A 25,455-nucleotide genomic window follows, 5' to 3' on the forward strand; every position below is an offset into this window, starting at 1 on the left:
ATGTATATAAATGTTGAATCACTGTGTTGTACACCTGAAACTAATGTAATGCAATACTGTTGTCAACTACCATTGAATAAAAAAAAAAAAATGGGCAGAGGAACTGAACAGACAGTTCTCCAAAAAAGAAATACAGATGGCCAACAGACACATGAAAAGATGCTACACATCGCTAATTATCAGAGAAATGCAAATTAAAACTACAATGAGGTATCACCTCACACCAGTAAGGATGGTTTCCATCCAAAAGACAAACAACAACAAATGTTGGTGAGCCTGTGGAGAAAGGGGAACCCTCCTACACTGTTGGTGGGAATGTAAGTTAGTTCAACCATTGTGGAAAGCAGTATGGAGGTACATCAAAATGCTCAAATCAGACCTACCACTTGACCCAGGAATTGTACTCCTAGGAATTTACCCTAAGAATGCAGCAATCAAGTATGAGAAAGATCAGTGCACCCCTGTGTTTATCGCAGCACTATTTACAATAGCCAAGAATTGGAAGCAACGTAAATGTTCATCGATAGATGAATGGATAAAGAAGATGTGGTACATATACACAATGCAATACTACTCAGCCATAAGAAAAGGGCAAATCCAACCATTTGCAGCAACATGGATGGAGCTGGAGGGTATTATGCTCAGTGAAAACAAGCCAAGCGGAGAAAGAGAAATACCAAATGATTTCACTTATCTGTGGAATATAAGAACAAAGGAAAAACTGAAAGAACAAAACAGCAACAGAATCACAGAACTCAAGAATGGACTAACAGGTACCAAAGGGAAAGGGACTGGGGAGGATGGGTGGATAGGGAGGGATGTGGGGGGGAGAAGTAGGGGGGTATTAAGATTAGCATGCATGGGGGGTAGGACAAAAGGGAGGGCTGTACAACACAGAGAAGGCAAGTAGTGATTCTACAACATTTTGCTATGCTGATGGACAGTGACTGTAAAGGGGTTTATAGGGGGGACCTGGTATAGGGGAGAGCCTAGTAAACATAATATTCATCATGTAAGTGTAGATTAGTGATACCAAAAAAAAAAAAAAGAGGGCAGTTCCTGTGTGGTAACCTCCAATGAGTTCTACACAAGAGTATAAAGGGCATATAAAAGTGTAGGCAAAGGGTCTGTTTGTGTTTATACAGAGGATCAAAGCCTAATTGGGCTACCCCAAAAATGAACTAAGATACGATATGAAAGAGAACTTCCAACATCAGCACTCTCTGGAAGACTCATGCCAGAAGATCATCATCAAAAAACCCCAACAAAGATCTACACAGTGCTACAGGTGTAGATGCACTCATCCCACCAGTTCCTGGACTTGCCATGGGAATGAGGAAGGAGGTATCTAAGCTGGCCTGTGCATACAGTAAAACAACAAATTTGACAGGATGTATACTGTTGGAACTCAATCAAGAATTAGGAGAAGTGCAAATTGTAGCGTTCCAAAATCTTACAACTACAGACTATTTACTGTTAAAAGAACATAAGGGATGTGACCATTCCCCAGGAATGGGTTGTTTTAATTTGTCTGATTTCTCTCAGACTGTTCAAGTTCAGTTGGACAATATCCACCATATCATAGATAAGTTTTCACAAATGCCTAAGGTGCCTAACTGGTTTTCTTGGTTTCACTGGAGATGGCTGGTAATTACAGATATGCTTTGGTTATGTAACTATACTCCTATTATGTTAATGTGTGTGCGCAATTTAAGTAGTAGCTTAAAACCTATACATGCTGAAGTTACTCTACAAGAAGATATGTCAAAGAAATAATCAATCTTCCCATGTTTTCTTCTGCCTGCTACTTCTATAGCTTTTCTTCTTCCTTCCTAATTACAACCCTTAAATAGAATTCGTGCCTCATATCAAATTTACCATGTATCATAATTCTTCCAAGTGGTAAAGATACCTCAAGACAAATGCTGGGCATAGAAGCTACAGGGCATAAATATGCAAAGAAATAAAAAGCTAACCAGTTCAAACAATAAGGCTTCTCTCTCACTTACCAACTTTACATTTCCCTGTATGGCCCCGGAAGATGACTGGTTAGCCAGAGACGGGTAAGATTCCTCAAGGGAGGAACAACCTAAGACAGTCACAGTCGCAGGGGGGTCATCAGGTGAGAAATTGGGGATCAACAGAGGTGAGGCTTAGATCCTCACCCCCCCTGTTCTGAGAGAAATCTTCTGCATATGTGGATGTTTTATTGCCCTTGCCTAGCTTGGATTAACACACAGTCTACAGGCACACACCTGATCATCTACATTTGCTCTCTTACAACACTAAACTATGTTTTCTACCTTTATCTTGTATCTACCTACCACTTCAGCATTTTATTAAAAATAATAATAATAAAGAGAGAAATGTGGTATCCACATATAAATCAAGTATAAAAATCAAATGAGTATTTATATTTGAACTGACTGTTTATAGTTCATAATGCATGAGCAAAACCGAAGGTTTCTGTGATGGCTGCCCTTGTACTGTTCACCATGTAAGAACTTATTCACTATGTAAGAATTTGTTTTCCATGTAAGAACTTGTTTGTTATGCCTCAGAAGATTGGAGACTGACGAAAATTAGGCTTGGGGTGGATTAATGATTGTGCATTGAGCATTCACTCCCCTATACAGAATTTTATTGTTGTTAACAACCATTTGATCAATAAATATGAGAGATGCCCTCACACACACACAAAAAAAAGTGCACACTTCCAATGGTAAAATAATAAGTAACCAGGATGTAATGAATGTAGTCAAGATATTGTAACAGCTTGGTATGGTGATCGCTGGTACCTAGAATTGTTATGTATATAAATGTTGAATCACTATGTTGTACACCTGAAACTAATGTAATGTAATACTGTGTGTCAACTACCCTTCAATAAAAAATAATTATCTACAAAAAAAAAAACTATGCTAGAGAAACAAAAGTAAATCAATAGAACATTGCAGAAATACAAAATATGTTGTTTTTATCCTGTTTTATCAATAAACAGCACATTGTAGACAAACATGAAAAAAAAATTCTCCAAACATTGAACAGATGTTATTTATATCTTAAAAAGCCTGTTTCTTATAATCTGCAAAGAAGAAAACATGAAAAGTAGACATGGAAGAAGTGTAACACTCATAAACAACCATTATATCATAGAATGTTTTCCTATACTTTAAAGTATCTTCTAACTCAAAATGCAAACTCTGAAACACTATGCTCTTTGGTTAAAAATGAATAAGTATTTATAATGGGTAGCATTTAAAAATGTTGAGCTGGGCGAGTGATATCAGCAAAACGGTATATGAATTTCTAGCATGCGTACCCTCCCAGAAACATGAATTTGAAGAACTATCCAAGGATATAAAAATACCTTCCAAAAGCTAAGGATTCCAGGTAAAGGATTATAGCATATAGATGAAATACAAAAGTAGAAAAGACCCATTGAAAAGGATAAGAAAGATAGATAACATTATCCTTCCCCCTAACCAGGGCAGCTCAGCATGGAGAGAGACAACCACCCTGTGGGAGATGGAGAGGGAAGGGAGTGCCCAACTTCATGGCAGACTCTAGCCCAGCCTATCCCAGCACCAGGCTGACTTCTACCACCCCAGAAAGCTCCTCACAGACTCCTGTTAACACAGGCCCCAGTCTACCCAGTGCCTGTGGGATTCTATAGCCCCTGTGGCTTCTGCAGCAACAGGCTCTCCAGGTAGCTCCTGTGAACCAGGCTACCAGCTCACTCCAGCATCAGCTGGTTCCAGCAGCCCCAGGTGGCTCCCACAAACCCAGGACCCTGGCCCACTTGGGCACTGGCAAGCTCCAGTGGTTCCAGGAAAGCTCTATGGCCCCAGGTTCTGGCAAACTTCCATGAATCCAATGCCTGGCACATCCCCGCATTAGCCAGTTCCAAGGCAGTTCCACTGACCCTAGGCTCCTAATCAGCCCCTGCAAACCCAGAGACAGGATGACTTGGCCCAGATACAGGACAACCACTGTGTACCTAAGCTTTCAACCCATTTCATCACTAAGCCAACAACTGCAGTCCCAGGCCCCTGGCCCAGCCCCATACCATATCAGCTCCCACAGACCCAGCTCCTGGTCAACCCAAGTACTATAAGAGCCCCTGCAGACCCAACCTCCAGGACAGTCCCTGAGGCCCCAGGTTACAGGTCAACTCCCAGATTCCAGGCTTGTTCTAGTGCCACCTGGCTCCAGCCTCCAGGTAAGCTCCTGCAAAACCAGGTTCCCAGTCCATTCCAGTGTGAGACCAGCCTCTGTGGACCCAGATGCTGGGCCCACGTCAGGGGCCCCTGGTGCCTAGTTGGCCCCTGGAGACTTAGGATTCATGTCTGCCCATGCAGACTAGGGTCCTAGGCCCATTGCCACAGATTCAAGCACCAACTCACAACAGTGAATTCAGGCTCCAGGTCCATTCCTCCAGATCTAGTCACCAGACTTATCCTTGTGTTCCTAAGCACTAGGTCTGTCCACATGCAAACCCAGGTACCAGAACTACCCATCCAAGTACTCCAGCAGCACACCTGCCCATGGATACCTCTAGATGGCCCACCCAGAATCTCTGGACAAGCTGACTGGCGGGGGGTTTTGCCTGACAAAGCCAATCTGTAAAGACTGGAAGAGATGCCTAGTTCCTCAATGCACAGACACCAACACAAGAACACAAGGATTATGAATTAATCACTTAAATAAATCATCATCAAAAGAAACTAATGGAACTCCAAGGACTGACTAAAGAAATGGCAATCTATGAACAGTCTGACAAAGAATGCAGAACAATCCTCTTAAAGAAATCCAGTGAAATATTAGAAAACAATAAATTTGGGAAAACAATGCATAAATAAATTGAGAAGTTCAAAAAAGAAATGGAAACCATTAAGAAAACCCCAGAAATTCTAGAGTTGATTATAATGACTAAACTGAAGAATTCATAAAAGGCTTCAACAGCAGACTCAACCAAGCACAATAAAGAATTAGTGAATTAGAAAATAGGTCATTTGAAATCATCTAGTGCCAAGAGCAAAAAGATAAAAGAATGAAAATGAGTGAAGAAAGCCTCCATGAATTATGGGCCATCATTGAAAGGAACAATTTATGTATTATTTAAGGACTTGGAGAAGAGAGGGAGAAAGGGACAGAAAGCTTATTTAAAGAAATAATGGCTGAGAACTTCCCAAGTCTGGCAAGAGATCTGGACATCTGAGTTCATGAAGCTAATAGGTAATGCCAAAATTTCAATCCCAAACAACCTTTTCTAAGATCCATTATAATAAAACTATCTAAAACCAGAGATAAAGAACTTTAAATCATCAAGAGAAAAAAATTTCTCATGCATAAGAGAACACCCATAAGGTTATCAGATTTTTTCAGCAAAATTCTTAGAGGCTAGGAGACAGTGGGATGATATATTCAATGTGCTGAAAGAAAAAAAACTGCCAACCAAGAATACTTTACCTTGTAAAGCTGTCTTTCTGAGATGGAAGAGAAATAGACTTTCTTAATTAAATAAAAGCTGAGGGAATTCACTATCACTAAATCTGTCCAAGAAGAAATGTTAAAAGGAGTTCTTTATGATGAAATGAAAGTATATTAATTAGTAACATGAAAATATAAAACATACTGGAAAAGGTAACTTTATAGTCAAATTCAGAATACCCTAAAAATGTATTATGATGATATGTTAATCACTTACCTCTAATATATGGATAAAAGGACAAAAAATTTAAAAATAGCTACAGGTACAATAATTTGTTAATGGATACCTAATATAAAAAGAACTAAACATATACAATATAAAAAGGGGCAAAATTATTGGGAGGCTGTAAAAAGACAGTTTTTGTAAGTAATCAAAGTTAAGTTATTATTAGGTCAAAACAGACTGTTGTATCTGTCAGATGTTATACAAGCAAAAGCCTACAGTAGATACACAACAGATAGTGTAAAGGAAATGAAAGCATACCACTACAGAAAATCATCATTTACAAAGAAAATCAGCAAAAGAAGAAGGAACAGGGAACTGGATGGCATTAGTACCTACAATAATTAGTAATTAATTATCTACCAAAAATTAAATGTAAATGGATTAAATTCTCCAATCTAAAGGACAGAGTATCTGAATGGATTAAAAAACAAGTCCTAACAATATTCTGCCTAGAAGAGACTCACTTCAGTTTTAAAGACACACACAGGCTCAAAGTAAAGGGATGGAAAAAGATTCCATTTAAGTGGAAAAAAAACAGAGTAACAGGGGAGCTACTATATCAGATCAAAAAGACTTTAAGTAAAAAACTGTAAAAGACAAGGATATAGGACATAGGATAATAAAGGTGTTTCTATTCATCAAGAAGGTATGACAATCATAAATGCATATGCACTCAATATCAAAGCAACTAAATATATTAACCAAATAGAAAAATATAAGAAGGAAGAAGTGGACAACAATATATTAATACAGGGTTTTAATACCCCAATGGATAGATCATCCAGAAAGAAAATCAGTAGGGAAACATTGGACTTGAAATGTACCTTAGACCAAACGGACATAACAGAGATGTACAGAACATTCCATCCAAGAGCAGTAGATTATACATTCTTCTCAAGTGCACACAAAACATTCTTCAGGACAGGTCATATGTTACATCACAAAAGAAATTTAGTAAGTGCTAGAAGACTAAAATCATAGCAAGTGTCTTTTCCAACTATAATGATAGGAAACCAGAAATCAAGAAGAAAAGGAAATTGGAATATTCAAAAATACGTAGAAATTAAAATCATACTTATTAACAGCCAATGGATCAAAGAAGAAATCAAAAGGAAATAAAAAAAGTATCTTGAAACAAATGAAATGGAAACCAAACATACTAAAATTTGTGGAATGCAGCAAAAGCAGTTCTGAGATGGAAGTTTATAGCAATAAATGCTTACATTAAGAAAAAAATAAAATAAAAAAGCTAACTTTACACCTCAAGGAACTAAAAAAGGAAAAACAAACTAAGCCCAAAGTTAGCAGAAAGAAAACAACAAAGAGCAGAGCAGAAATAAATGAAACAGAGACTAGAAAAACAACAGAAAAAAAATCAATGAAACTAAGAGCTGGTTTTTGAAAAGACAGACAAAATTAACAAATCTTTAGCTAGAGTAAGAAGAAAAGAGAGGAGACTCAAATAAATAAACTCAGAAATGAAAACCAAAAATCTCCTTGGAGAAGACACAGAGAAAAAGGAAAAGGTCCTTGACATGGATCTTGGAAATGATTTTTTGGATATGACAACTAAAGCACAAGCAGGGAAACAAGTGGGACTACCTCAAAGTAAAATATTTCCACATAGCAAAAGAAAACAATAACAAAATGAAAAAACAACCTACAGAATGAGAGAAAATATCTGCAAGGCATATATTAGATGAGAAGTTAATAATCAAAATATATGAAAGACTCATACAACTCAATAGCAAAAAAATGAATAATCCAATTAAAATGGGTGAAGAACATGAACAATTGTTTTTCCAACAAGTTATTTAAAGGTCCACAGTATATGAAAAGGTGCTCAACATCACTAATCATTAGGGAAATGCAAATCAGAACTACAATGAGATTGTCATCTCACACTTACTGGAATGGCTATCATCAAAAATAACATAAGGTGACAAATGCTGGCAAGGATGTGGAAAAAATGGAACCATCCTACACTACTGATGAGAATATAAATCAGTACAGAAACTGTGGAAAACAATATGGAAGTTCTTCAAAAAATAAAAAACAGAACTACATGACCCAGTGATTCCATTTCTGGGTGTATATCTAAAAGAAGCAAAATCACTATGCAGAAGAGATACCTGCACCCCCATGTTTACTGCACTATTACTTACAATAGACAAGACATGGGAACAATCTAAGGGTCCATCAACAGTTAAATGGATAAAGCAAATGGTACATATATTCAGCCATAAAAAGAAGGAAATCCTACCATTTGCAACAGCATGGATGGACCTTGAGGACATTATGCTAGGTGAAGTGAGTCAAAAGCTGTATGACCTCACTTTTATGAGGAGTCTAAAAAAAGAACCACACTTCTAGAAAAAGAGATCAGATTTGTGGTAATCAGAGATGGAGATGGGGGTTGGGGAATGGATAGAGGCAGTCACAAGGTATAAACTTTCAGTTAAAAGATAAATAAGTACTGAGGATATAATATACAACACAATGAGTATAGTTAACACTGCTATATGATATATTTGCAAGTTGCTAAGAGGGAAAATCTTTAAAATTCTCATCACCAGGAAAAATATTTTTAAATTGTTTGAGGTGATGCATATTAACTAAACTCATGGTAATCATTTCACAATATTTATGTATGTTGTCATTATACTGAACAGCTCAAACTTCCACAGTGCTGTATATGTCAATTATATCTCAATACAACTGGAAAAAAAAGAGACATCACAAATGACACCATAGAAATGCAAAGGATAAGAGACTACAATGAATAATTAAACACTAACAAAATGGAGAACCTGAAAGAAATGGATAAATTCTTAGAAACATATAATCTACCAAGACTGAATCATGAAGCAATATAAAATTTGAACAGGCCAATAATGAGTAAGGATATTGAATCAGTAATCAAAACCCTCCCCCAAAAGCACAAGACCATATGTTTGCATTGGTGAATTCTAAGCCAAGCCTTCTCAAACTCATCCAAAACACTGAAGGGGAGAGAACTCTCCCAGACTCATTTTACTAGGCCAACATTACCCAGATTCCAAAGCCAGATAAGGACAAGAAAACTAAAAACTAGGACAAGAAAAGTACAGGCCTATATCCATGATAAATATATACACAGAAATTCTCAATAAAATACCAGCATACCAAATGCAACAGCACATTAAAAGGATCATACACGAAGATCAAGTGGGATTTATATCCCTGGGATGCAAGGATGGTTCAACATATGCAAATGAACAAATGTGATATACCACATCAATAGAAAGATAAAAAATCATATATCATCTCAGTAGATGCAAAACTCAACATCCTTTCAATGATCAAAACTCTCAACATTCTATCATGATAAAATCTCTCAACAAATTGGGTACAGAAAAACTGTGCCTCAATGTAATAAAGGTAACATATGAAAAACCAACAACTAAAATCCTACTCAGTGGTGAAAAGCTGAAAGCTTCCTGCTAAGATAAGGAACATGTACACCTACTCCTATTTAATATAGTACCAGAAACAGAGAAATAGGCAAGAAAAGATATCAAAGAAATTCAAATCAGAAAGGAAGAAGTAAAACTGTCTGTAGATAATATGATCTTGTATTCTGAAAAATCTAAAGATGACACCAAAAAACTGTTAGAACTAAATGCCAAAACCAGGCAAAAACACCACAAAAAAAGAAAATTACAGACCAATATCCCTGATGAACATAAATGCAAAAATACTAACAAAATACTGTGAACCCCAATTCAAAATACATCAAAAGGATCATCCATCATGATCAAGCAGAATTTATTCCAGGGATGCAAGGATGGTACAGCATTAAAAAAATCCATCGACATCATCCACCACATCAACAAAAAGAAGGATAAAAACCACATGATCATCTCCATAGATGCTGGAAAAGATTCAAGAAAATACAACATCCATTCATGATAAAAACTTTCAACAAAATGGGCGTAGAGGGCAAGTACCTCAATGTAATAAAGGCCACATACGACAAACCTACAGCCAACATTATATTTAACAACGAGAAGCTGAAAGCTTTTCCTCTAAAATCAGGAACAAGACAAGGATGCCCACTCTCCCTGCATTTATTCAACTAGTTCTGGAGGTCCTAGCCACAGTAATCAGACAACACAAAGAAATAAAAGGCATCCAGACTGGTAAGGAAGAAGTCAAACTGTCCCTGTTTGTAGAAGACATGATATTGCACATAAAAAACCCTAAAGAATCCACTCCAAAACTACTAGAACTAATATCTCAATTCAGTAAAGTTTCAGGATACAAAATTAATACACAGAAATCTGTTGCATTCCTATACACTAACAATGAACTAGCAGAAAGAGAAATCAGAAAAACAATTCCATTCACAATTGCATCAAAAAGAATAAAATACCTATGAATAAACCTAATCAAGGAGGTGAAAGACCTATATACTGAAAACTACAAGACACTCATGAGAGAATTTAAAGAAGATACCAATAAATGGAAACATATCCCGTGCTCATGCATAGGAAGATTTAACATTGTCAAAATGGCCATCCTGCCTAAAGCAATCCACAGATTCAATGCAAACCCTATCAAAATACAAACAGCATTCTTCAACGAACTGGAGCAAATAGTTCTAAAATTTATATGGAATCAGAAAAGTCCCTGAATAGCCAAAGCAATCAGAAGAAAAAGCAGGGGGGATTACACTCCCCGACTTCAAGCTCTACTACAAAGCCACAATAATCAAGACAATTTGGTACTGCCACAAGAACAGACCCATAGACCAATGGAACAGACTAGAGAGCCAAGATATAAATCCAAGCATATATGGTAGATTAATATACGATAAAGGAGCCATGGATATACAATGGGGAAATGACAGTGCTACACTGGTATTGACAAAACCAGATAGCTACATGCAAGAGAATAAAACCAGGTTATTGTCTAACCCTATATACACAAAAGTAAAGTCCAAATGGATCAAAGACCTGAATGTAAGTCATGAAACCATAAACTCTTTGAAGAAAACATAGGCAAAAAACTGTTGACTATAAACATGAGCAACATTTTCCTGAACACATCTCTTCAGGCAAGGGAAACAAAATTTTAAAAATGAACAAATGGGACTACATGAAGCTTAAGAGCTCTGTACAGCAAAGGACACCATCACTAGAACAAAAAGGCATCCTACAGTATAGGAGAATATGTTCATAAATGACATATCCGACAAGGGGTTAATATCCAAAATATATAAAGAACTCACATGCCTCAACACCCAAAAAAAAAATAACCCAATTTAAAAAAAATGGGTGGAGGATATGAACAGACACTTCTTCATAGAAGAAATTCAGATGGCCAACAGGCACATGAAAAGATGCTCCACATCACTAATTATCAGGGAAATGCAAATTAAAACCACAATAAAATATCAACTCACACCAGTTAGGATGGCCAACATCCAAAAGACTAGGAACAACAAATGCTGGTGAGGATGTGGAGAAAGGGGAACCCTCCTACACTGCTGGTGGGAATGTAACCTAGTTCAACTATTGTGGAAAGCAGTATCGAGGTTATTCAAAAAGCTCAAAATAGAAATACCATTTGACCCAGGAATTCCACTTCTAGGAATTTACCCTAAGAATGCAGGAGCCCAGTTTCAAAAAGACATATGTACCCCTATGTTTATTGCAGCACTATTTACAATAGCCAAGAAATGGAAGCCATTTAAGTGCCCATCAGCAGATGAATGGACAAAGAAGATGTGGTGGCGACTTGATAATGGGGAAAATCTAGTAACCACAATGTTGTTCATGTGATTGTGTATTTATGATACCAAAAGTTTAAAAAATGTTAGAACTAATAATAAATTCAGTAAAGTTGGAGGATATAAAATCAACAAAGAAAAACCCATTGCTTTTCTATACACTAGAAACAAAGTGAGAGAGAAATTAAGAAAACAGAACAATTACCATGGAGCTGTAAGATCAACAACTTACACTATAGAAGGCTGCGAGATACTCAAGTTCTGACCAGCCATACTGGAAAGAACTCACTGGACACACAGGGAGCTTTCAGTAGAGACCTCTGAAAGGTCAAGACTTTAAGAATAGGGCTCACCAACCCTGCAGGATAAATCACTCTAGATCTCACCTAATACAACTTAAAAACAAACTTTAAAAGGTCCAGCTGATGCTCAAGTAAACTAATTGTCTGGTAGAATAAAACCAATATTCTATATAATACTCCAAATCCCAGACAATTCAACAATGTAATATCCACAATACTCAGCAACCAACCAAGTAAATATTAGACATGTGAAAAAGCCAGAAAATGTGACTTCTAACCAGGAGAAAAATTATTCACAGGGAGACTTTCATCATAAGAAATAAAAATGTGTAACTGTGTATGGTGACAAATGTTAACTGGACTTTATAATTAAAGTGCCATTTTGCCATAATACAAATATCAAATATATATCTAAAACGAATATAATGTTATGTCAATTATTCCCCAAAAAAAGGAGAAACTCAGAAATCATAGATATGAGGAAATAGCAGATGGAGACTTTAATTTAAAATAGTTATTATAAATATACTCAAGGAATTGAAGGAAAATTGAACATGATGGAGTGAACATGATGAAGTGATAAATGGAAACTATTAAAAAGAACCAAATAAAATTTATAGAGCTGAAAAGTATGATATCTGAAATGGAAGGCTTTTCAAAGGAGTAAATGAAGTCTCTGCTGCCTGCAGAACAATTTCAATACCAAGTAGTATAATGGACATGTAATTGTAATTCTAAGAGAGGGTGGGTGGTAGCAGTAAAATAGTGAAGAAATAATGACTAAAATAATTCCAAATGTATTAGAAAATATAAACCCACAAATCCCAAAAGTTCAACTAACCAAAACCATCATAAATACATGGTGATGAATGCTATAACAGAAATATACAAATGTAAGCCTATGATAAATCTAAAATACATAATTTTCCTTGAAAAAAAGAAATAAAACACTCCCACTTATAATAGAATAAAAATAATAAAACATTGAGGAATAAATTTAAGGAGGTAAAATATTTGTACACTGAAAATTTTAAGACACTAATGAAAGAAATTGAAGAAGACACAAATAAATGGAAAGATATCCTATGTTCATAGATCAGAAAAATGAATATTGTTAAAGTGTGCATAGCACACAAAGCCATCTACAGATTCAATGCAATCCCTAACAAAATTCCATGACATTTTTTACAAAAACAGGAAAAACAATCCTAAAATTCCTTGGGAATCACAAAAGACCCTCAATAGTCAAAGAAATCCTGAGAAAGAACAAAACAGGAGGCATCACACTTCCTAAATTCAAACTTCATTACAAAGCTATAATAATCAAAACAGTACGGTACTGGAATGAAAATAACTTACAGACCAATGGAACAGAATGAAACCATTTATACAGGATCAACTAAATTTGACAAGGGAACCAAGAATATTCAATGGGAAAAGGACAGTCTCTTCAATAAATGGTGTTGGAAAAACTGGACAGCCACATATAAAAGACTGAAACTCAACCACTGTATTTCATCATACACAAAGTTTAACTCAAAGTGCATTAGAGGGGGGCGGAGCCAGAGGGGGGCGGAGCCAACATGGCGGCGTGAGTAGGACAGTGGGAATCTCCTCCCAAAAACATATATACTTTTGAAAATACAACAAACACAACTAGCTCTAAAAGAGAGACCAGAAGATGCAGGACAGTGGCCAGACTGCAGCTACACCAGCGAGAACCCAGTGACTGGTGAAAGGGGTAAGATACAAGCCCCGGGCCCGGCGGGACCCAAGCGCCCATCCCCCCAGCTCCCGGCAGGAGAAGAATAGGCAGAGCGGGAGGGAGACGGAGCCCAGGACTGCTGAACACCCAGCCCCAGCCACTCCCACCAGAGCACAGACACAGTGCGTGGGAGGAGGGCCCTGGATACTGGGGGAACAGGGCAGTAAGACCTCTGAGCGGGTTCCGAAGCTGATGCCCCTGTGACAAACAAAAGCGGGGGCTTTTTGAAAGTCTTAAAGGGACAGGGACTTAACAGCTTGACGGAAACAACCCAGGTCACAGTACAGCAGCTGGAAATTACAGGGAAAACCAGGCGCACTAACACCCTGGGCAACAGCTCTGAGACCCCTCATGGAGGTAAACAGTCAAGCAGCCCCCCCATCCATTACCCCTCTGGGTGTTGCGAAAGCAGAGAAGCAGCCTGAGACAAACTCCAGCCACAGAAAGGGAAATTTCTCCCTCCCGGCCAGGCAAGACACAAAGAACCAGTCTACACGCAATTACCCAACACAAGCCACTAGGGGTCGCAGTTGTCCCAGCAAAGAAAGGCCAGTAGCAAGTGAAAATATTGGCCCTCCCAGCTGACAGTCAATAGCACCTGTCAACATGAAATGGCAAAAAAATATGATCCAGACAAGACTAACCCAGACAGCTTCAGCATCTGCTACATCTTCCCCTGAGAAGGAATCTGGGGAGATAGATTTAGCCAGTCTTCCTGAAAAAGAATTCAAAACAAAAGTCATAACCATGCTGATGGACTTGCAGAGAAATATGCAAGAACTAAGGAAGGAGAATTCAGAAGTAAAACAAGCTCTGGAAGGACTTCAAAACAGAATGGACGAGATGCAAGAGACCATTAATGGACTAGAAAACAGAGAACAGGAACGCAGAGAAGCTGATGCAGAGAGAGATAAAAGGATATCCAGGAATGAAAGAATTTTAAGAGAGCTGAGTGACCAAATGAAAAGGAACAATATATGAATTATAGGTATTCCAGAAGAAGTAGAGAGAGAAAAGGGGATAGAAAATGTCTTTGAAGAAAAAATTGCTGAAAACTTCCCCAAACTAGGGGAAGAAATGGCCTCTCAGACCACAGAGGTACACAGAACTCCCATGACAAGGGATCCAAGGAGGGCAACACCAAGACACATAATAATTAAAATGGCAAAGATCAAAGACAAGGACAAAGTATTAAAGGCAGACAGAGAGAAAAAAAAGGTTACCTACAAAGGAAAACCCATCAGGCTATCATCAGACTTCTCAACAGAAACCCTACAGGCCAGAAGAGAATGGCATGATATGCTTAATGCAATGAAACAGAAGGGCCTCGAACCAAGACTACTGTATCCAGCACGAATATCATTTAAATATGAAGGAGGGATTAAACAATTCCCAGACAAGCAAAAGTTGAGGGAATTTGCCTCCCACAAACCACGTCTACAGGGCATCCTACAGGGACTGCTCTAGATGGGAGCACTCCTAAAAAGAGCACACAACAAAACACCCAACATATGAAGAAGGGAGGAGGAGGAATAAGAAGGGAGAGAAATAAAGAATCATCAGACTGTGTTTATAATAGCTCAACAAGCGAGTTAAGTTAGACAGTAAGATAGTAAAGAAGCTAACCCTAAACCTTTGGTAACCACAAACTTAAAGCCTGCAATGGCAATAAATTCATACCTTTCAATAATCACACTAAATGTAAATGGACTGAATGCACCAATCAAAAGACACAGAGTAATAGAATGGATAAAAAAGCAAAATCCATCCATATGCTGCTTACAAGAGACTCACCTAAAACCCAAAGACGTGCACAGACTTAAAGTCAAGGGATGGAAAAAGATATTCCAAGCAAACAACAGAGAGAAGAAAGCAGGTGTTGCAATGCTGGTATCAGACAAAACAGACTTCAAAATAAAGAAAGTAACAAAAGACAAAGAAGGACATTACATAATGATAAAGGGCTCAGTCCATCAAGAGGATATAACCATTATAAATATATATGCACCCAATACAGGACCACCAACATACCTGAAACAAATATTAACAGAACTAAAGGAGGAAATAGAATGCAATGCATTCATTCTAGGAGACTTCAACACACCACTCACTCCAAAGGACAGATCCACCAGACAGAAAATAAGTAAGGACACAGAGGCACTGAACAACACACTAGAACAGATGGACCTAATAGACATCTACAGAACTCTACATCCAAAAGCAACAGGATACACATTCTTCTCAAGTGCACATGGAACATTCTCCAGAATAGACCACATACTAGGACACAAAAAGAGCCTCAGTAAATTCCAAAAGATTGAAACCCTACCAAACAACTTTTCAGACCACAAAGGCATTAAACTAGAAATAAACTGTTCAAAGAAAGCAAAAAGGCTCACAAACACATGGAGGCTAAACAACATGCTCCTAAATAATCAATGGATCAATGACCAAATCAAAATGGAGATCCAGCAATATATGGAAACAAATGACAACAACAACACTAAGCCCCAACTTCTGTGGGACACAGCAAAAGCAGTCTTAAGAGGAAAGTATATAGCAATCCAAGCATATTTAAAAAAGGAAGAGCAATCCCAAATGAATGGTCTAATGTCACAACTATTGAAATTGGAAAAAGAAGAACAAATGAGGCCTAAGGTCAGCAGAAGGAGGGACATAATAAAGATCAGAGAAGAAATAAATAAAATTGAGAAGAATAAAACAATAGCAAAAATCAATGAAACCAAGAGCTGGTTCTTTGAGAAAATAAACAAAATAGATAAGCCTCTAGCCAGACTTATTAAGAGGAAAAGAGAGTCAACACAAATCAACAGTATCAGAAACGAGAAAGGAAAAATCATGACGGACCCCGCAGAAATACAAAGAATTATTAGAGACTACTATGAAAACCTATATGCTAACAAGCTGGGAAACCTAGGAGAAATGGACAACTTCCTAGAAAAATACAACCTTCCAAGACTGACCAAAAAAGAAACAGAAAATCTAAACAGACCAATTACCAGCAACGAAATTGAAGCGGTAATCAAAAAACTACCAAAGAACAAAACGCACGGGCCAGATGGATTTACCTCGGAATTTTATCAGACATACAGGGGAGACATAATACCCATTCTCCTTAAAGTTTTCCAAGAAATAGAAGAGGAGGGGATACTCCCAAACTCATTCTATGAAGCTAACATCACCCTAATACCAAAACCAGGCAAAGACACCACCAAAAAAGAAAACTACAGACCAATATCCCTGATGAACGTAGACGCAAAAATACTCAACAAAATTTTAGCAAACCGAATTCAAAAATACATCAAAACCATCGTACGCCATGAGCAAGTGCGATTCATCCCAGGGATGCAAGGATGGCACAGCATTCGAAAGTCCATCAATATCATCCACCACATCAACAAAGAGAAAGACAAAAACCACATGATCATCTCCATAGATGCTGAAAAAGCATTTGACAAAGTTCAACATCCATTCATGATAAAAACTCTCAGCAAAATGGGAATAGAGGGCAAGTACCTCAACATAATAAAGGCCATCTATGAAAAACCCACAGCCAACATTATATTGAACAGCGAGAAGCTGAAAGCATTTCCGCTGAGATCGGGAACTAGACAGGGATGCTGACTCTCCCCACTGTTATTTAACATAGTACTGGAGGTCCTAGCCACGGCAATCAGACAAAACAAAGAAATACAAGGAATCCAGATTGGCAAAGAAGAAGTTAAACTGTCACTATTTGCAGATGACATGATACTGTACATAAAAAACCCTAAAGACTCCACCCCAGAACTACTAGAACTGATATCGGAAAACAGCAAAGTTCCAGGATACAAAATCAACACACAGAAATCTCTGGCTTTCCTATACACCGACAATGAACCAACAGAAAGAGAAATCAGGAAAACAACTCCATTCACAACTGCATCAAAAAAAATAAAATACCTAGGAATAAACCTAATCAAAGAAGTGAAAGACTTATACTCTGAAAACTACAAGTCACTCTTAAGAGAAATTAAAGGGGACACTAACAGATGGAAACGCATCCCATGCTCGTGGCTAGGAAGAATTAATATCATCAAAATGGACATCCTGCCCAAAGCAATATACAGATTTGATGCAATCCCTATGAAACTACCAGCAACATTCTTCAATGAACTGGAACAAATAATTCAAAAATTCATATGGAACCACCAAAGACCCCGAGTAGCCAAAGCAATCCTGAGAAAGAAGAATACAGTAGGGGGGATCTCACTCCCCAACTTCAAGCTCTATTATAAAGCCATAGTAATCATGACAATTTGGTACTGGCACAAGAACAGAGCCACAGACCAATGGAACAGACTAGAGAATCCAGACATTAACCCAGACATATATGGTCAATTAATATTTGATAAAGGAGCCATGGACATACAATGGCGAAATGACAGTCTCTTCAACAGATGGTGCTGGCAAAACTGGACAGCTACATGTAGGAGAATGAAACTGGACCATTGTCTAACCCCATATACAAAAGTAAACTCAAAATGGATCAAAGACCTGAATGTAAGTCACGAAACCATTAAACTCTTGGAAGAAAACATAGGCAAAAACCTCTTAGACATAAACATGAGTGACCTATTCTTGAACATATCTCCCCGGGCAAGGAAAACAACAGCAAAAATGAACAAGTGGGACTATATTAAACTGAAAAGCTTCTGTACAGCAAAAGACCCCATCAATAGAACAAAAAGGAACCCTACACAGTATGGGAGAATATATTTGAAAATGACACATCCGATAAAGGCTTGACGTCCAGAATATATAAAGAGCTCACACGCCTCAACAAACAAAAAACAGATAACCCAATTAAAAAATGGGCAAAGGAACTGAACAGACGGTTCTCCAAAAAAGAAATACAGATGGCCAACAGACACATGAAAAGATGCTCCACATCGCTAATTATCAGAGAAATGCAAATTAAAACTACAATGAGGTATCACCTCATACCAGTAAGGATGGCTGCCATCCAAAAGACAAACAACAACAAATGTTGGCGAGGCTGTGGAGAAAGGGGAACCCTCCTACACTGCTGGTGGGAATGTAAACTTGTTCAACCATTGTGGAAAGCAGTATGGAGGTACATCAAAATGCTCAAAAAAGACATACCATTTGACCCAGGAATTGCACTCCTAGGAATTTACCCTAAGAATGCAGCAATCAAGTATGAGAAAGACCAATGTACCCCTATGTTTATCGCAGCACTATTTACAATAGCCAAGAATTGGAAGCAACCTAAATGTCCATCGATAGATGAATGGATAAAGAAGATGTGGTACATATACACAATGGAATACTACTCAGCCATAAGAAAAGGGCAAATCCAACCATTTGCAGCAACATGGATGGAGCTGGAGGGTATTATGCTCAGTGAAACAAGCCAAGCAGAGAAAGAGAAATACCAAATGATTTCACTCATCTGTGGAATATAAGAACAAAGGAAAAACTGAAGGGACAAAACAGCAACAGAATCACAGAACTCAAGAATGGACTAACAGGTACCAAAGGGAAAGGGACTGGGGAGGATGGGTGGGTAGGGAGGGATAAGGGGGGGGAGAAAAAGAGGGGTATTAAGATTAGCATCCATAGCGGGGTGGGAGAAAGGGGAGGGCTGTACAACACAGAGAAGACAAGTAGTGATTCTACAACAGTTTGCTACGCTGACGGACAGTGACTGTAAAGGGGTATATAGGGGGGACCTGGTATAGGGGAGAGCCTAGTAAACAAAGTATTCGTCATGTAAGTGTAGATTAATGATTAAAAAAAAAAAAAGCAGTTCCTATGTGGTGACCTCTAATGAGTGCTACACAATGATATAAAGGGCATATAAAAGTGTAGGCAAAGGGTCTGTTTGTGTTTATACAGAGGATCAAAGCCTAATTTGGCTACCCCGAAAATGAACTAAGATACGATATGAAAAAGAACTTCCAACATCAGCACTCTCGGGAAGACTCATGACAGAAGATGATCAGCAAAAAAAAAAAACTCCAACAAAGATCCATGCACTGCCACAGATGTAGATGCACTCATCCCACCAGTTCCTGGACTTGCCATGGGAATGATGAAGGAGATATCTAAGCTGGCCTGTGCATACAGTAAAACAACAAATTGGACTGGATCTATACTGTTGGAACTAAACTAAGAATTAGGAGAAGTGCAAATTGTAGCACTCCAAAATCTTACAACCACAGACTATTTACTGTTAAAAGAACATATGGTATGTGAACAGTCCCCAGGAATGGGTTGTTCTAATTTATCTGAATTCTCTCAGACTGTTCAAGTTCAGTTGGACAATATCCACCATATCATAGATAAGTTTTCACAAATGCCTAAGGTGCCTAACTGGTTTTCTTGGTTTCACTGGAGATGGCTGGTAATTACAGGTATGCTTTGGTTATGTAACTATATTCCTATTATGTTAATGTGTGTGCACAATTTAATTAGTAGTTTAAAACCTATCCATGCTGAAGTTACTCTACAAGAAGATATGTCAAAGAAATAATCAATCTTCCCAGGTTTTCTTCCGCCTGCTACTTCTATAGCTTTTCTTCTTCCTACCTAATCACAACCTTTAAATAGAACTTGTGCCACATGTCGAATTTACTGAGTATCATAATTCTTCCAAGTGGTAAAGACACCTCAAGACAAATGCTGGGCATAGAAGCCACAGGGCATAAATATGCAAAGAAGTAAAAAGCTAACCTTTTCAAACAATAAGGCTTCTCTCTCACTTACCAACTTAACATTTCCCTGTATGGCCCCGGAAGATGACTGGTTAGCCAGAGACGGGTAAGATTCCTCAAGGGAGGAACAACCTAAGACAGGCACAGTCACAGGGGGCCATCTGGTGAGAAAATGGGGAGAGCAGAGGTGAGGCTTAGAACCTCCCCTCTCATGTTCTGAGAGAAATCTTCTACATACATGGATGTTTATTGCCCTCATCTAGCTCGGATTAACACATAGTCTACAGGCACACACCTGATCATCTACATTTGCTCTCTTACAACACTAAACTCTGTTTTCTACCTTTATCTGGTATCTACCTACCACTTCAGCATTTTATTAAAAATAATAATAATAGAGAAATGTGGTATCCACATATAAATCAAGTTTAAAAATCAAATGAATATTCATATTTGAACTGACTGTGTATAGTTCATAATGCATGAACAAAACCGAAAGCTTCTGTGATGACTGCCCTTGCACTGTTCACCATGTAACTTATTCACTATGTAAGAATTTGTACTCCATGTAAGAATTTGTTCGTTATGCATCAGAATATTGGAGACTGACGAAAATTTGGCTTGGGGTGGATTAATGATTGTGCATTGAGTATTGACCCCCCTATACAGAAATTTATTGTTGTTAACAACTATTTGATCAATAAATATGAGAGATGCCCTCACAAAAATATATATATATATATACATATATATGTATATATATATAAACACACTTCCAATTGTAAAATAAATAAGTAACCGGGATGTAATGTATAAATGTATAGCATAAGGAATATAGTCAAAATATTGTAACAACTTGGTATGGTGATAGCTGGTACCTAGAATTATCATGTATATAAATGTTGAATCACTGTGTTGTACACCTGAAACTAATGTAATGTAATACTGTTGTCAACTACCCTTCAATAAAAAAAAAATTTTTTAAAAGATTGTATATCAATAATACCTTAATAAAAAATATTTCCAATCCACACATAAACTTAGAGAGATTTCCACTTAAGATTATAAAGCTTAATCAGTATTCAAGTACGAATATAAAAGTGGAATGTTAGTGCTCTGTTATTCTAATTGCCAAATTTTCTTTCAAACTGCCTTGACATAAAGGATCATTGTTATGGACTGAATGTTTATGTCCCCCTTCACCAAGTTCATGTGTTGAAATCTGAACCCCCAATGCGATGGTATTTAGAAGGTGGAGCCTTTGGGAGGTGACAAGGTCATGAGGGTGGAGCCCTTATAAATGTGATTAGTGCCCTTATAAAATAGAGCTCTCTAGTCCTTTTCCCATGTGAGGACACAGCAAGAAGACAGCCATCTATGAACTAGATACCAGACACCAATCTGTCAGCATCTTAATCCTGGATTTCCCAGCCTCCAGAACTGTGAGAAATAAATTTCTGTTGTTTATAAGTAAAAAAAAAAATCTGAAAGAAAATACATTACAACTTAGAATATCATACCTGATGAAGAAAATGATCAATGAAGAATGAAGACTCAATTTGACATTTATAGACATGCACAGACAGATTTTAGGAGGTTAATTCATAACAAAATGAGGGTAAAGAAATCAAGAAAGTGTTAACTAGGAAGAGGATCCAAGCTGGGAAAGCAATAAAGGTGATCCCAAGATGACAGGTAACACCAGGCCAAGGTAGGAACAGCTTACAGGATACTGGAGCAAAGAGACACTCTGGGAGGGAGACCTCCACGAACGACCTAAGACTGTAATAGAAGCAAAGAATGCAAAAAAGTAAAGCTAGGTAACTCAAAATAACAGTACAAACAAGATGCCATGAACATATGAAGCCACCAGTTCAAATTAAACCAGGGAGACAATGGATTCCAAGGAACAGGATGGATTCCAAGGAATAAACAGAATAGTTAAGAATCTAAAAGATGATAAGGATATGGTAAAGAAAGCATAAATTACTTCTACCAAGAAGAAATGTGAAAAGTGATTAGAAAACTAGAAAAACAAAATGACAGCTCATAGTTACAGATAGACAGGTGGCTGCAAGAGGCGGCGGGTGTGGGAGTGGTTGAAATGGGTGGAGGGGGTCAAAAGATAAAAATTTTCAGTTATAAAATAAATAAGTCATGGTACATAAGGTACAGCATGGTGACTGTCAATAATACTGTTTTGCATATTTGAAATTTTCTCAGAGAGTAAATCTTAAAAGCTTTCATCATAAGGAAAAAAAATTTGTAACTACCTATGGTGATGAGTGTTAACTAGACTTACTGTGGTGAACATTTTGCAATATATATGTATATCATATCATTATGTTTTAACCTGAATATAACATTATATGTCAATTATATTTCAATAAAAATAAAAATAAAGAAAACTAGGACTAACTCTTCTATACATATTTGATTTTCTAACCATGTACCTTGAACTTTAAAAGTACTAGGAAGGTACCATATAGTAGAGGTCACAGACTAAGTCTGTTTGCTCATATCACAGAAAAGACTTTCATGAGAGGCAAATGTGGATTCAATAAAAAGAATTTCCTAAATTTTAGAGATGTTCAGAAATAAAACAAATGAATACCAGAATCCAAGCAAAGATTAAATGGCCACCTATAAAGGATGTTATAAAGGGAAACTGTACCAGGTGGAAGTAAGAAACAAATTCAACTCTCATTCAACAAATGATCTATGATTTTTCCAACTCTAATAAAACTCTTCACTTCTATCTAATAAATATATTACATCAGGAGACAACAGCCTTTTTAGATGTAAGAGCTATTAGGATAGAAAGTTTAGTACTACTGACAAACTTAAGGTAAAAAAAGGAGAAAATAAGGAAAAAAAGTAAAATGAAAGAGGGCACAGGTTACAATTCATAAAATGAATCCTCAAATCAAATGGTAGCACATTCCTTATACTTAATTTTTTGAAATGACACAAGCAACAAGAAAAATACATTAGAACTTTTAGCACAGCCTACATTAATCTTATATACTTCATCATATAGTGCTATTTGCTTGATAAGTAAAAATCAATATTCATAATTTTTTATTCACTTTTCTAATAAAAATTTAAATAAATCACAACATAATTATGAAAAGAAAATACCATATCTACCCAGTTACACTGGATCTCTCTCTTACCAATCATAACCCACAGCAAAGGATGTTTCAATTACAGGAGCAATGAGTTTTGCAGCTGTCATGATGTATTTCTCTGCCATGGCTTTCCTGTATCAAACAAAGTTTTATTGAGAAACATGGTACAAAACAAGTTTGGATTTTTTTCTTAAAATGTAAGTGTAAACATAATCTATCAAAGCTACCATACCATGAAAACTTACGAAATGGTGGACAGCTACACTAGAAATCCGTTTATAAGTAAGGTTGGAAACCTGGGGTCAATGTTCTTTTTCTTTTTTTTCTGTTCTCTAATGCATGCTGACCAACTGAAGAAAGAAAGAAAGAGTAGAGAAACAAAACTTGGCAGCACAATTTTGGACAGCATTGGTGAGAGTGGATATCCTTGTCTTCTTGTTCCTGATGAAAGCATTCAAATTGTGGGCATTTCATAGATGTCCTTTATCAGACTGAGGAACTTCCTTTGTACTGTCACTTGTTGAAGTTACTTTGTTTGTTAGTCATGAAAGCATATTCAATTTCGTCTACCCCCACTCCTCAATTTTTTTTGTTTGTTTATATGGAGATGATCATGTGGTTTTGCCCTTCATTCTACTAATATCCTGTATTATATTAATTTATTTTTAGAATAGCAAACCAATCTTGCATTCCTACAATAAACCCCACTTGGTCACAGTTTCTAATTCCTTTTATATTTTGTTAATATTTTCTTAAGGATTTTGCATATATTTTCCTAAGATATTGGTCTGTAGTTTTCTTCCTTTTTTTTTGTGGTACTATCATTGTCTTATACTGGTATTAAGGCCTTATTACTAACTTCATAAAATGAACTATTTTCTGGGAGAGATTATGTAGAACTGATGTTAATTCTTCTTTAAACATATCCTAGAGTACTCTATTAAAGCCAAAAGGGCCTGGAGATTTCTTTTTTGACAGTTTTTAAGTTATAAATTCAATTTCCTTAATATTTATAGGATTAATCAAATGATCTATTTCATATTAGGTGAGTTGTTGTGGTAGTTTGTGTTTTTCAGGCAAGTGGTATATTTTGTTTAAGTTGTCAAATTTATGTGTGTAAGATTGTTTGTAGGACTCCCTTATTATGCTTTTGAGGTCTGCAGGGTCTGTAGTGATAGCCCCTAATTTTGCTCCTGATACTGGTAATTTGTGTCTTTCCTTTTTGTCAGTTTTATTACAAGTTTGTTAATTTTATTCATCTTTTCAAGGAATCGGCTCTGTGTTTCATTGATGTTTTCTATTGTTTCTCTTTTCAATGTTAATGTTTTCGGTTCTTAATTCTTTCTTTCCATCTGATTCCTTTGGATTGATTTTGCTCTTCTTTTTCTAGCTTCTTGAGCTGAAGCTTAGAGTTAAGTCTCTTTCCACTGTCCTTTTAATTGCTCCTCCCTTTTGTGTTGTTTTTCTCTGCCTCCTTTGAAGACTGTCTTTAATTCTCAGAAGTTTAATCATCATTTATCTCGGCATGAATTTCTTTAGCCCAGTCTCTCCTGTCCTTCCCAGACACTGATGACACAAATGTCATCATTTAGATTAAATCTTTTGTTCTAATCCCAAAGGTCCCTGAGGCTCTTTCATTTAATTTTTTAATCTATTTTCTCTCTGTTGGTCAAATTGGATAATTTCCACTTTCTATCCTCCAATTCACTGAATCTTTTCTCTCTCTTCTTTATTCTCCTGTTGAGCCCATCCAGTGAACTTATTTGTTATTGTATTTTTGTTTTAAATTTCCACTTGGTTCTTCTTTACATCTTCTTTTTCTTTGTTGAGACTCTCTTCTGAGGGTTCCTATTTTTTAAATTTCTTTTCAGCATGATCATAATTGCTTGTTGAAGCATTTTTATAACTGTTGCTTTAAAATTTGTCAAATACTTCTAACATCTCTGCCATCTAATGTTGGCATCAATTGACTGTCTCTTTTCAATCAGTTTGAGGTCTTCCTCGCTCTTGGTGTGAGGGATTCTT

The 25,455-nt window shown here is 36.9% G+C and overlaps 1 protein-coding gene across 5 annotated transcripts in view; it reads right to left on the reverse strand.

Annotated features, from left to right (window-relative positions):
* Positions 1-25,455, reverse strand: part of IFT88 (intraflagellar transport 88) — a 188,826-nt gene that overhangs the window by 105,752 nt on the left and 57,619 nt on the right. For all 5 annotated transcript variants that reach the window (XR_008993219.1, XM_057490395.1, XM_036910152.2 and 2 more), the window contains one exon: positions 23,476-23,562. Coding sequence is in view for 4 of the 5 variants with exons in the window: in XM_057490395.1 (XP_057346378.1) it covers positions 23,476-23,562 (87 nt within the window). In the remaining variant the exon portion in view is untranslated. The remainder of the gene's footprint in view (positions 1-23,475; positions 23,563-25,455) is intronic.

The sequence above is a fragment of the Manis pentadactyla genome, chromosome 2 (genome assembly GCF_030020395.1).
Source record: "Manis pentadactyla isolate mManPen7 chromosome 2, mManPen7.hap1, whole genome shotgun sequence".
NCBI classification, from domain to species: domain Eukaryota; kingdom Metazoa; phylum Chordata; class Mammalia; order Pholidota; family Manidae; genus Manis; species Manis pentadactyla.